The 13,662-nt window shown below is 46.0% G+C and overlaps 1 protein-coding gene across 1 annotated transcript in view; it reads right to left on the reverse strand.

Annotated features, from left to right (window-relative positions):
- The window catches only part of alk (ALK receptor tyrosine kinase), a 278,727-nt gene that overhangs the window by 12,218 nt on the left and 252,847 nt on the right, over positions 1 to 13,662 (reverse strand). Inside the window, exons 16-24 of the mRNA XM_030357274.1 lie at positions 12,973 to 13,140; positions 11,686 to 11,784; positions 10,339 to 10,494; positions 7,706 to 7,822; positions 5,168 to 5,354; positions 4,805 to 4,895; positions 4,573 to 4,637; positions 3,604 to 3,733; positions 2,851 to 2,948 (exon numbers count right to left, since the gene is read on the reverse strand). Of these exons, the coding sequence (XP_030213134.1) occupies positions 2,851 to 2,948; positions 3,604 to 3,733; positions 4,573 to 4,637; positions 4,805 to 4,895; positions 5,168 to 5,354; positions 7,706 to 7,822; positions 10,339 to 10,494; positions 11,686 to 11,784; positions 12,973 to 13,140 (1,111 nt within the window). The remainder of the gene's footprint in view (positions 1 to 2,850; positions 2,949 to 3,603; positions 3,734 to 4,572; positions 4,638 to 4,804; positions 4,896 to 5,167; positions 5,355 to 7,705; positions 7,823 to 10,338; positions 10,495 to 11,685; positions 11,785 to 12,972; positions 13,141 to 13,662) is intronic.

Genomic DNA, 13,662 nt, shown 5'->3' on the forward strand with positions numbered 1-13,662 from the left:
CGCACGGCACGGTGTCATTAAACACATATCAGGAGAACCCCGTGATAGATGTCACGCTCTTTAATCATTTATTATCCGCAATAAAGAAACGATGGATCCGGTAATTGTTTCTGGGCTGGTGTTGCGTAGCCCCAGCTTGTGTATTGCCTTGTTTATATGCTAATTTACCTCGGAGGGAGGTGTCAGGCCCCCGCCTTCCCCAGCATATGTGTAAATATAATGCACATACTAAAAGATGATGCATGTCTATTTGGGGTGGAAGAAGTGCTGGGTAAGGTTTTATACGGTCAGCCGCACCCGGAACAACGCGTGTGGATGAACACAGCAGAGCATAACCGGCACAAACGCCTCATAGCACAGCACAATCAGGGCTGATGATTGTGTTATGAGGCCTAGTCAAATACAATCTGATGTGTTTTCGACAGAGGGAGCTCGCTTTCTAGACCTCTCAGTTTGAAAAAAGGCAACATTGATCGCCTGAAAACAGATGATCTTCTTCAGGATAACCGAGGGAAGTTTTTGAATCAAGTGATTGTATAAAATATGTTCCCTCGAATCTGTTATGTTGAAAAGAGAAGAGAAAAGGGAACTTGAGAAAGCGTCTCCTGCTGGCTGCCATCAAAGCAGCCCGCTCTGTCAACCGTTGACACAAGGCTTAAAATCAGGAGGGCGCGCTTTGAAGTGTTAGCATGTCCCTGGGAACACAGGACGGGAGAACAGCCAAGTGCTTTATGATGTTGTCACTCAACTCGGAGACAGAGAGGACACACACTCGTCCATGCAAACACCTAAGACAGTTCCTGAATTCACCGCAGTGGCAGGAGTTATAAGTTTTAGAAATAGAAAGCCCCCCAACTGATTTTTCAATATCAAAGCCCCAGCCCGGATATGTTAAACCAGTCCACACAGGGCCCATAAGGCGCACTGACAGGCTTTGGTGACTCTTTGGCACCACAGGATTGTAATTGGCCCCCATTGGTCATTGGAGTACTACCAGGAAATCAGGACGAGAGAGATACAGAGGCATAATGCAAGGAGAGAGAGGAAATTCAGTTTACAGGGTACATTGTCTTTTAGGAGAGTGTCTTAACGTTTTCTGACTCATGTTATATACGCTCAATGTCAAGAGAGAGAGAGAGAGAGAGAGAGAGAGAGAGAGAGAGAGAGAGAGAGAGAGATAGATGGAGAGAGAGAGAAAAGAGAAAGAGAGAGAGAGAGACAGAGAGTGAGAGTGAGAGTGAGAGAGAGAGAGAGAGAGAGAGAGAGAGAGAGAGAGAGAGAGAGAGAAAAGTTACAGACAATCTCCACGGCTCATGGGACTATTCCTTTAATTTTTTTCTTCAAAGGTCATTTGTCAACTGACGTTAGTGTTTCAGACTGCTGACTGGCAGGCCGGGCTCCATCTGCCAGCGCCCGGCATAACACCAGCTCTGGTGTCTTTACGCCAGCTTGTGGACGGCAGTAGCTACAATCAGCCCATATGTTCTGCCTCTTTTTTTGGTCTTTCTTTTGGACGCAGGAAAATCAATTCGCTATTCGCTGAGCAATCTGTGGCACTTAGGAGAATCCCAGGAATGGCAGTGGAGGGTTCCTTGGATGGTTAAGATGGATGCTGCCTCTCCTTTAATCTGCAAGTCCAGGGGATGTTATGGTTTGAAGTTATGCAACTGGGATTATCATTTGTTTTAATTTACCATGAGGCTCCTGTGAGGGTTCTGGATGAGCCTTCGGACCATCTTCGTCACTATGCAATTGCTGCATTAGCAACAGTAACTAAACGCTGGCTAATTACGTGTGTTGCGCTGTGGCAGGTCATGCCATTTTTGAAACCTGCTAGGTTTGTTATTGCATGCGGTAATACACACTGTGTTTGACGGGGCAATAGAGCTCTGGCTCGTCTGCTTGCTTTGTAGTGCATTGCAGACAAGTACTAAAAACAAAGGGATCAAGTAATGTCTCTGGGATGAATGTGGTTGAAAAGCTGTTTTGGTCCACTGGTTTGAACCTCTTCAATCCTGTCGACCCCCATGGATTACAATTCCTTTCCCACTTTGCTTACTTTTTTAAGCAATATTTGGAAGATGTTTGAATGTCATACATCTGTTTTCGAAAGATTGACATTTAAAAGAAGGATGTGTAACATTAAAACCTGCTTTAAAACATCTCTAAATAAGATATATATCCAACCATCTTTAAAACATTGTACACAACCTTATGCCTAAGGAAATTCCTTATTAAAAAAAACACACAAAACACGAGTTTTAATAGCATAGCAATGAAACACCCAGAGTGCTCCATGCTTTGTACTTAAACGCTGTCTTTAATATTTTTTAGCAGTTTATATTTTATTGAATATTAAATGGTACGACAGTGCAAAACTATACGTTGTATTTTTATTTAGTGTGTCACTAGGCCGCTTTACGTGGTGTCTATCGATGTGCTTGGAGAAATAAACGATTGCAAATGAACTAAACAAAACATTTGCACAACATGAACGATTTTTTAACGATTTGCATTAAATCGATAATATTTGTGTCCACCATATATCGACTATTTATTGTTCGTTTTTTATTGACACATTATAATCCGATGGTGTGTTGACTATATTGTTCGTATTTTATTGAAACAATATATATCCCGATGGTGTGTTGACTCAATATTCAATAAAACATAAACTGCTAAAGAGTATTAAAGACAGCATTAAGTACAAGGCGTGGGGCAGTCTGGGTTTAACAGTTGTGTATTCCTATGAAAATGTGTGTGTTTTTTTTTAATGAGGAATTTCTTGAGCTATTGTTCATATTTATTTGCAAATTACATCCCGATGGCGTGTTGAGTGTCTGAGCGTACCTGTGTATGAACTGGTTCTCCTCCAGGTACTGGCAGCCCCTGGCGATGTCTCTGGCCACGTTGAGGAGGTCCACCATGGACAGACTGGAAGGCTGCTCCTGCTCACAGAATCAACACACAGGTCACGCAATAGACATGGAGGGTGTGTGTGTGAGTGTGTATGTGTGTGTGAGTGGGTACTCTAATACCCTCTTATACACCAATTGAAGTTGACTCCTAAGAGCTAATAAATGTGTATGCCAAGTAAACATACAGTTTTAACATGACAAGTTCCCCAACCCCGGCAGGATCTGCGTGCAAACAAATTGAAAAATGACTGACGCGTCCACCCACTCTCACATGCACACGCACAAAAAAACACATGAGCAACGGGGAAACCAAACGGGTCTGGTTCAGTGTGTAGGTGTAATTTAACTTCTTCGACCTAAGCATGCTTTTAAATACACTGTAAGTGTGTAGGTGTGTTATGTGCGCATACGCAGATAGTTACGATAATGTAGCTATGACAAATTTCAGTGCATGTGATGTTTGTATTTATGTGTGTGTGTGTGTGTTGTGTGTTTGTACGTATGTGTGCCGGTATGTGTGTGTGTGTGTGTGCCTGTGTGTGTGTGTGTGGTTTTGTGTGTCCTTGAGCGCATGTTAGGAAGTATGTGTGCCTGTGTGTGTGCCTGTGTGTGTGTGTGTGTGTGTGTGTGTGTGTGTTGTGTGTGTGTGTGTGTGTGTGTGTGTGTGTGTGTGTGTCTGGTTTACCAGCCGCGGCCTGGTTTCCCTCAGGAAGGACTTGAGGTCTCCTCCGGCCATGAGCTCCAGCAGTATGAACCTGGGCAGAGCCTTCAGGCTGACCCCTATGCAGCGCACAATGTTCTGGTGGCTGAACTTGCTGTGAGAGGAAAGAACAAACGGACGCATTGGAGCTGGCAAGGACCCAATAATATGTAAAGCAGAGACAAGCGTTCCATATAAGATGGTAATGCAGCTTATATGGGTTAGTTTCTAGAAAACGCTGTAGTATATCAACACATTACATTATGGTATAGTAACGGATTGATTTTTTTTTTAAATATTCATTTCTATGAAAAGCCCCATATGACATTTTGGGAAAGTAACAGATTATTTTTTGAATAAGTAACAGATTTCTTTGGAAATGTAACAGAGTACTATGGAAAAGTAATAGATTACTTTTTGGAAAAGCAAGGTGTACATTGAATGATGGCTTTCCCCCTTTTCACTAGTTATTTGGTTTTCCTCGGGTTAAAGCCATCATTCGCACTGCCGATCACTCGTCTCTCTGGGGGTCTCATCAGCACGCCTCACTTCAAAAGTCCCGCTCTCCACTGATGTATAGTATATACTGAATAGGAGTCTTTGTGTATATGTGTAGGTGTGCTCGTATATGTGTGTGTGTGTGTGTGTGTGTGTGTGTGTAGGGGTGTGTATGTTTAGGATGTGTGTGTTTATTCATTTGAATGCTTGTTAATGTAAGTGTGCGAGTGAGTGTGCATGCAATTGCGTGCATGTGTGAGGAAGGCGAGTGAGTGTGTGTGTGTGTCTGTGTCTGTGTGCATGCCTAATAGTGTGTGTGTGTGTGTTTGTGTGTGTGTGTGAATGTGTACGTGTGTTTGTGTGTCTGAATGTGAGAGAGAGAGAATGTGTGTCTGTGTGTGAGTCACTGTGAGAGAGAGAATGTGTGTTTTTGTGTGTTTGTAGCAGTTCCCCTACCTAATAATCAAAGCCTCCATTAGGAAATCGAGCTCATCCTGCTCAGAGCAGACCTCGGGAAGTGTCTAGGGTGGATGAAAAACACACGTCAGAACACAACATTTTTGTTTTGTCTTTTTGTTATATTGGATTTTTTTTCTCTCACAGCAGGCTCAATGGGTAAACACTTTATATGATGCTGTCTGCCCGTGTCTCTGAAAGTGTGGCTGGTGGAGTCAAAGGGAGATATTACCTTCACTGCTACTTGCATGGGACTTGGTTCCCCCGCGATGCCCACGGCCAGACCCTCGTACACCTCACCGAAAGCCCCGTGACCCAGACCCCTGGATGGACACACACGCACACACACACACACACACACACAAGCAAATGCACGCATACACAAATACACAGACACAGACTTTAGAAATTTCCGTAATTCACCACACCATTCACCAGCGACAGGTCGAGGCTGTGCTTTGGAAAATAAAAGCCACAAGATCCGACAAAATAAAAGCCCTGGCCCTTTTAAAAAAAAAAAACGAAACAGTCTGAAAAGTATTTCCAATTCAGATCTTTACCCAGCGGGGGATAGTTCCCCGGCGGGCGGCGTTACCTGGTGAGGGAGATGTTTCGGCGCGGCACCTCCTTCAGGTCGTTGACGGACGCCGTCTTGCCGGCGAAGCAGTAGTTGGGGTTGTAGTCGGTCATGATGGTAGAGGCCCGCAGCTTGCTCAGCTTACAGTCAGGGCTCTGGAGCTCCAGCTGGATGGACTGTAGCTCTGTGTGCTTCCGTCTGTACACTGGAGATGGACACACACACACACACACACACACACACACACACACACGGACGGACACGGACGGACACGCACACGCACACGCACACACACACACACACACACACACACACACACACACACACACAGAGTGGGGTTGAGACACACGCACACACAAAAAGTAGGGTGGATTCACACAAAGACACAGGTCTGTGCCGGGGATATGGAATTCGATAGATGTAGGAGTTTCTACTGATAAACACCATTGGGGAATGTTGTAGACTCTAGAGTCTCTTTCCTTTTCCCCTTCGTGTTCACGTCGGGCTTTCAGGCTCTCCCTATCTCTGTCCCTCATTTCTTCTCGCTCTCGGTCTCCCGAGCTCCCTGCCCATCTATCTATCTCTCTCCTCACTCGCTCAATCTTCCTCTATCTATCTCTAACTATCCATCTCTCAATCACCCTCACTTCTTCTCTCTTTATCTCCCTCTATGGCTCCATTGATCCATCCTTCTCCCTTACTTGCTCCATCTTACTCTTTCTACCTCTTTCTCTCTCCCAAACTTTCTCTACATCCCAAGCTTTTCGATGTATTCCAAGTTTTGATCAATCACAAGTGCCTTTTTGAAACAAAAGTTTAAAAACAAATCGAAACAATTTTATTGCAGCGGGGACAACACATAAGCTTTTATTGATCAGCACAATGAAAACGTCTTTGCTTTGGCAGTTAGAAAGGTGAGTGCTTATGCTCTCCAGAGCCCACTCATGGTTGTGTTATGCACGACCGATTGAGTTTGTATACCTTAAACTTGCTGTGTGTGTGTGTGCGTGCGTGCGTGCGCGTGCGTGCATGCGTGTGTGTGTGTGTATAAGTCCTTGTGTAGCAAAGCTTGCTATGTGTTGGTACAGAAAAATAGATCTCAACAGGTGCACAGCTGAAGTGGACAAACGCACATGTTGGAAAGAGAAAGAGATGAGTGCTGGGAAATATAAGTGATCAAGGTGGCTGATCCTCCAATGATTTGTGTGTGTGTGTGTGTGTGTGTGTGTGTGTGTGCATATATGAATGTGTGTGCATGCAATGCCACAGCCTGGGTTTCCATTTTGCATGTTATTGGTTGCAATTCCCCAAACAGTTGAAACTGCAAACCTGTTGTATATTCTGAAATGGCGGATAAAATAAAACACTCTGGGTTTTCAGTCTATTAGACCGAAACGTGATTCGTGTTTTGTTATGCTTTTTAAAGAGAGAATGTATGTGAGCTGAAATACAAAAAGGTAATAAACTCGATCAGATGATTACGCTCCTGTGATCACACTCACAGGAGCTATGCAAAGGTATGTATCTGTGTGTGTTTCTGCTTCTGTGTGTGCATGTGTGTATGTGTGTGTGTGTCGGCGTCCACGTGCATGTGTGTGTTCATCAAAGGTTATTTATGTACAAAGCGACTAAGTGATGCCTGCCCGGGGCTAAGCAGCTATCCATCATTTCCATGTTTCATTACATCACTGATACGCTCCCACCGTGCCTAACCAACCATCCAAATGTGTGTGTCTGCGCGCGTCTATTTGTTTGAATGCATGCGTCTGTGTGTGTATGTGTAAGTGTGTGTGTGTAAGATGGTGTGTGTGTGTGTGTTCATCTATATGTGTGAATACGTGTGTGTCAGTGTGTGTGTGTGTGTATCAGTCTCTGTGTGTGCTTGCATCTGTCCATGTTTACAACAGTGTGCATGTAAAGGCCTGATCGCTGACTGACGACTGGCGTGTCAGTCTGAGTCCCGGGCCCAGTCGACTGCTGACTGACTGTATACGTCAGGCTGAGTGAGGGTGAGTCCCGGGCCCAGGATGCCTGGGCTGGCAGGAAAGCAGGGATGAGAGGTGTAGGGGCAGAGGGGGGGGGGGGGGGGGGGGGGGGTAATGGGCCACCTGGTAATGGGTGTGCGAGTGCTTCCTCGGGGTTGTGCTTGGCTAGAGTGTGTTGACACGATGTGCGTTGCGTGTGTCTCCACGAGAAGACCAAGGTGAGGACTGAACTAGATGAGTCTAGCATGGGATTTGGTAGGTGTGTGTGCCTGTGTTTGTATAAGTGTACGCCTATAAATAATTATTTTGGATCATTATTCTGTGTGTGTGTGTTTCTGTGTGTGTGTGTGTGTGTGTGTGTGTGTGTGTGTGTGTGTGTGTGTGTGTGTGTGTGTGTGTGTGTGTGTGTTGTGTGTTCGGGGGATTTTGCATGAAAAAAATACAGACAAAATATTTCAGAAATTCTTTCCAGTCCAAAGAACTTCAAAACAACCTTCCCCCCCACACACACACACCCCCCTTCCCTTGACTGTCCCCCTCCGACCTCGGCGGGCGGGGGGGCTGGACTTACTGATCATCACTCCGGACACGGCCAGCAGCAGGGCGGCGATGAGGGCTGAGGTGCCCACGGAGAGGCCCAGGGCCAGGTGGGACAGGGAGGGCTGCTGAGGGGCTCCCAGGGACACCACTGGGGACGGACCGCAAGGAGGACAGCATGAAGGTCACGCACACACACACGGACACAGACACAGACACAGACACAGACACAGACACACACACACACACACACACACACACACACACACACACACACGCACGGACACACACACGGACACAGACAAACACACAAGGACACAGACACAGACACATACACACACACACACGGACACAGACACACACACACACACACACAGACACACACAGACACACACACACACGGACACAGAGACTCACACACACACACGGACACAGAGACTCACACACACACACGGACACACACACACAGACACACACACACACAGAGACTCACAAACACACACGCACACGTGCGCCCGCACGCACGCACACCCACATCCATACACACACACACAGAGACGGACACAGAGACACACACACACACAGACGGACACACACACACCCCTGCTGCGCCTCTGCCAACAGCTCCTCTGCTCTACCCTCGCCCCTGCGAGGCACCATTACCATTCCCCTCGCCGCGCTTCCTGATCAGCCCCCCCCCCCCCCCACCCCCGGCCTTAATTAATGATGTGAAAACGAAGACGAGAACAGCGCTCCCGGGCAGCCAAGCCCACCGCATGCCAATGTCTTCCGTGAGACTTCACCTGTGTGTTCGGGAGAATGTGTGTTCTGTGTGTGTGCGAGAGACACTGCGCGTTGGAGTGTTTTTGTCTGTGTGTGTGTGTGTGTGTGTGTGTGTTCGGGTTTGTGTGTGAATATGTGTATGTGGTTGTGTGTGTGTCTGTTAATTTGATTATGTGTGTGTGTGTGTGTTAATTTGAATATGTACCTGTGGATGTGTGTGTGTGTTAATTTGATTGTGTGTGTGTGTGTGTGTGTGTGTGTGTGTGTGTGTGTGTGTGTGTGTGTGTGTGTGTCTGTGTGTGTCTGTGTGTGTGTGTGTGTGTGTGTGCAGGTGGGCTGGACTGCATGTCTGTTTGTGTGTGTGTATCTGAGTGTGTGTATATCTGTGTTTTCAATGTGTCTCTTTGTGTGTGTGTTTTCGAGTGTCTGTGTGTGTGTGTGTGTGTTTGTTTCCAAGTGTGTGTGTGTGAGGAGTTCCTCATTTAGGCAGTGTAAGCCGAGGCCCAGCACCAACGGAACGAGGCGTTGACCTTTAGCGGCGGCGCCTGGCAATGCTAGCCCTATGTCTTTTGAATAATCGAATGCTTTTGTTGGGAGCGAAAGCAAACAAATAAATATACATGAGGTGGCTTTGAACTGCTGTTATTTGAAGACATGCGATTACCATCCGTTTCATCGCTCGGTTAAAGCATTTCTTTACTCAACATAGTTAACAAGAGAGTCCTTTAAGTAATTCATATTCTGACGGGGAAAATACTGTTGCTGTGAGCGAAAATAAAAAATATTCAAACATGAGTTGACTTTGAACTCTGCAGTTATTTGTAGTTAACCGATTTCCATAGTTACATAGTTTCCATAGTTTCGCTTAACTTAACTTGGTTAACACAAGAGCAATTAAAGAAAATCCAATTCTTAACTTGACTTGGTGTTAATCCTGTGAAAGTGCTGGGAAATCAGCATTTTATACAATAGTGTAAAAGTCATAGTAGGGCTGAATTAACACTGATATATTACCCTTTTATGAAGTAGATGATATCACTGTATTCATTTCCATAATCTGGTTAAGTTACCCCATAGACAGTTGTTAATTAGATAATTATTAAACCACAAAAAAGGCACTTTCACTTTGAGATCCAGTAAAGTGCATGACCTCATGGGGTTAATTACTTGGAAAGATTAATATTTTATTTGTTAATTGGCTGACAGTCAATTACGGGTACAATCACCCCACTTACTGAATTCATGTCTTTGAAATCATTTCATACCTGTGTGTGTGTGTGTGTGTGTGTGTGTGTGTGTGTGAATGTGTGTGTGTGTGTGTGTGTGTGTTTAAACAAAGGGTGTGTGTATTAGGTTAACTCCAATGAATGGGTATGTGTGTGAGCACACACACATGTGTATGCGTGAATGTGAGCCAGAACAATGCTTCTTTTGACCAAACCAAAATAGAACCCAATTATCTTCCCTTCAAAACCCCACTTTTATTTCTCTGTGACTTGTTGCCAAATTATTTTCAGAATTGGCCCGAATTAATAATCATGAAACGAATACAGCTACTCAACTTAGTGTGTGTGTTCAAGATAAATTGATTCGATAGGCGAGTAGTTTTGCTATGATTTTTTAACTACCCCCCCCCCCCCCCCCCCCCCCCACAGCACGCATCCGTTCCAAACCCTCCATCAACACCTTAGTGACTATAAATGCCTTGACATGAATTAACAAACGGCTGAATGAAGAAATGTATGAATGAATGGCTGAAGCAATTAATTGGTGAAGTAATGAATGGCTGATTAAGTGAACTAATAAATAAATGAATGGAGGAGTTAATAAATAATGGCTGAAGGGATGGACGAATGGCTGAAGGAATGACTGAATGAATCAGACCTGTGGCGTTGACGCAGGACGTCCCGTCGGGAGCCAGGACGAGGTCGCCGTCGCAGTAGCAGAGGGTGCCCGACTCCACCTTATGGCAGTCGCTGCTCTCACAGTGACTACAGTTCTGCACAGGGCTGATGAGGACCTCCCCGTCCGCCTCCATACCTGCACACACATAGACACACACACACAGGGACGCGCACGCATACACACACAGACAGGCACGCACACGCAGGGATGTGCACGCAGACACACAGGTAAAGAAACACACACACAGGCACGCAGACAAACATGCACGCATACAAACATACACACAAACAGGCAGCCTCACACACACAAACGATCAGACACATATACACACATGCACGCACACACACACAAGGGCAGACACGCGCATGACATCAAACACAGAAAAAAGGCAAACATCAGAAACACAGTAATGCAGAAACACTCCAACTGATATGCACAAAAGCACCATACTAAGGTACATGGTACAGCAGGTCATATTGTTGGGGGAAAGTTAATTGAGTGGATAATGACTGGGATTTACCTCTGACCTTTTATTTTGTACGAGAGAGTGAGAGAGGGAGAGAGAGAGAGAGAGAGTGAGGGAGAGTGAGAGGGGAGAGAGAGAGAGAGAGAGAGAGAGAGAGAGTGAGCGCGAGAGCGTGTGAGAGAGCGAGTGAGAGAGCGAGCGAGAGAATCAAATAAAACATTAACGGTGCTCATCTGTACTAAAACCACAATATGGAATACTTTCGCAACTAAACACGAAGTGGCAATGAAAACAAGGGCAACCACCAGCCCCCCACCACAACCACCGTCCACATTAACCAAGTCAAAAAGCTTCTCGCTCTAATGCTTTAACGGCCACTTGTTAAGAAGGCTCTGCCAGAGTGTGTGGGACCAAACTACTGCGGCAGTCCATCCAAAAGCCTCGGTGAACTGAATAGAATGGACCGAGCCACCGGACTGTGTGCAAGTGTCGATTAGCATGCGCCGCAAGCATACTAGCTTTTAAACACTTTAAAGACACTTGAGAGATACCATTTTCTTTTTGCATCTTTGCCTTCCCCCTGAGCTCTGGGTGAACAATCCTCATACAACCTCTTCCTCTTCATCATCATCTTCTCTTCCGCCGCCTTTGTCATGTGACGGCGAGGCAAGCGGTGAACTCTAAATGCCACGTTCCCTCGAGATAAGGACACACACTTTTTACCACACTTTTCTGGCGACTGTTTACTTCCCCGTAGCCTGGTAGCGGGTTGCCTAAAAAAAAAACCCACTTAAAAATAATAATACAAATCCAAAGAAGACACACAGCAGGTGTGTGTGTGTTGTTCTTTATCCCACTACCTTTGAGAGCATCAAGGAACGTCTCTCCGTCTGGGCTGATGAAGGACGAGCCGTCTCCGCCGTCGTGCCTGGCGTTGTTGTCCACCGAGGTGTTGCCACCTGCACAGTTTGGAATCGACAGAAACACATGGGACTCAATGTCGATAAGACACTCTCCTTTGTTGAAATCCTATTTGGTGTAAGCCCCAAATGAATAGAAATGCCTGACAAAAATATCAGCCCATAGTGTCTTAGGACGGATCTATCAGTGTACTATATGGACCAGAAGAACACTACGATTCGTTTCTTGAAGGACATTCTACAGAATATGACGTATAAACAACAGAAGTCTATAAAAGGTGGAACTAGGCTTAAATAACCAAAATGTAGCAGTTGCTCAACCACAGCGTAACGAATACAGTCATTTATGTGGGTTTCTTGAAAAGATAATCATTTTTCACTATTGACCGTGAGCCAATGAGCTCATGCTAAATAGGACCTGACTGTCAGATCAACTTGGCTAGCACTGCGGCTGCTGCTGCTCCATCCATCACTCTAATGTGGATGTTTATGAAGAACAAGCCGACCTTCGCAGGGCTGAAAGATGGCATCTTCGATTGCCAGCCTGAACTTGAGTGGGTTAGCCAAGTAAGCCAAAGTTATTCAAAATATGATATGTGGCAACCAGGGCTTTAAAGGGATAGGCGGACAAGTTACCCTCTGCGCGGACTACTCGGAGGCAGCTGAACATATAATTGAGCCATCAGTGAACCACAGGTTGCCTAATAATAACAGAGCTTAAAGATAGTGCCACATTTTATCTGTGTGTTTGCAGACAAACTACAATCTCAATGTGTTGTTATTGGCACTCGTTCTGAATAAGCAACTCCTCGGGAACATATTGGAAATCTTTGGAAGTGATTAAAAGTGTTTTCCCCTCACATGAGCAGGAGCCAGGTTTTTGTGACCCTGCAGGTCAGTGGAGGCAGCTAGCGGAGAGTGAGTGCTATGCCACCAACTCCCCTGCTGGACACTGAACCATGAGTTTGGAATTTAACAACTCTCCTGAATCTAGGTAAGGCAGGCGCCAAGCTACAGATGTCTCGGCTCATCCCTTTAAACAAAATGAGCTTGTAGTGCTGCAAGACAACTCCATTTGTACCACGATTGTAAATTGAAGTGGCACGTCTCAGGTATTATTCGAACCCACAACTGGAATAATAACAAGCACGACTCAAATCTGAAACTGCAGTGAAGTCCGACACCTCGGAGAGCGTCTCCGGTGTGGTTCAAAAGGGGGCCGCCCACCTCTGAAGCCCCCTCCACCGCCTCCGGAGATGCAGCCGCCGCCTCCGCCCCCAAACCCCCCGTGGGTCGGCCACAGCTTCTGACACGACTGGCCTCCGTGGCCCCCGAGCACCAGGGGTCTCCCGCCCTGACTGGCAGGGGCACTGTCGTTCCAGCCCCCGCCGCCGCCTGTCACCGAATACAAGACACGTTGGACATGACGCCAGTCCCCCCCGGTGTGTGAGGAGATGATTGTGTGTGTGCGTGTATGTGTGTGTCTTTGTGAGTTGGTGTGAGTGTGTGTGTGTGTGTGTGTGTGAGTGTGTGTAGGTGTCTGTGTGTGTGCACACGACAGGCAAAGTTGAAAAAGGGAAAAAATTGTCAGGCACACATAGAGGCACACACACAACCGTTTTACTCTACAGCCATCAGGTGCGGCAAATTCTGGCAAAACACAGCTAAACTCTAATTCCCATGCATACAGGCAAGAGGAGATTAAAGCGACAGCTAATGAATTCAAAGCCAAGTCATTTCTCAAGTTCCTAAGTGCTGACCTAATCCATATTCACTGCCACTACCTACAGCCTCCCAGAGCCTGCTTTTAAAAAACACGAATACAACTATGAATTTGAAATATGGCCAGTATTTCACTTCTTATTCACTCCGTTCTCCGCAAAACTAAACCGTTGGACTTAAAAAGCGTCCATCGGG

The sequence above is a fragment of the Gadus morhua genome, chromosome 5, assembly GCF_902167405.1.
Source record: "Gadus morhua chromosome 5, gadMor3.0, whole genome shotgun sequence".
NCBI classification, from domain to species: domain Eukaryota; kingdom Metazoa; phylum Chordata; class Actinopteri; order Gadiformes; family Gadidae; genus Gadus; species Gadus morhua.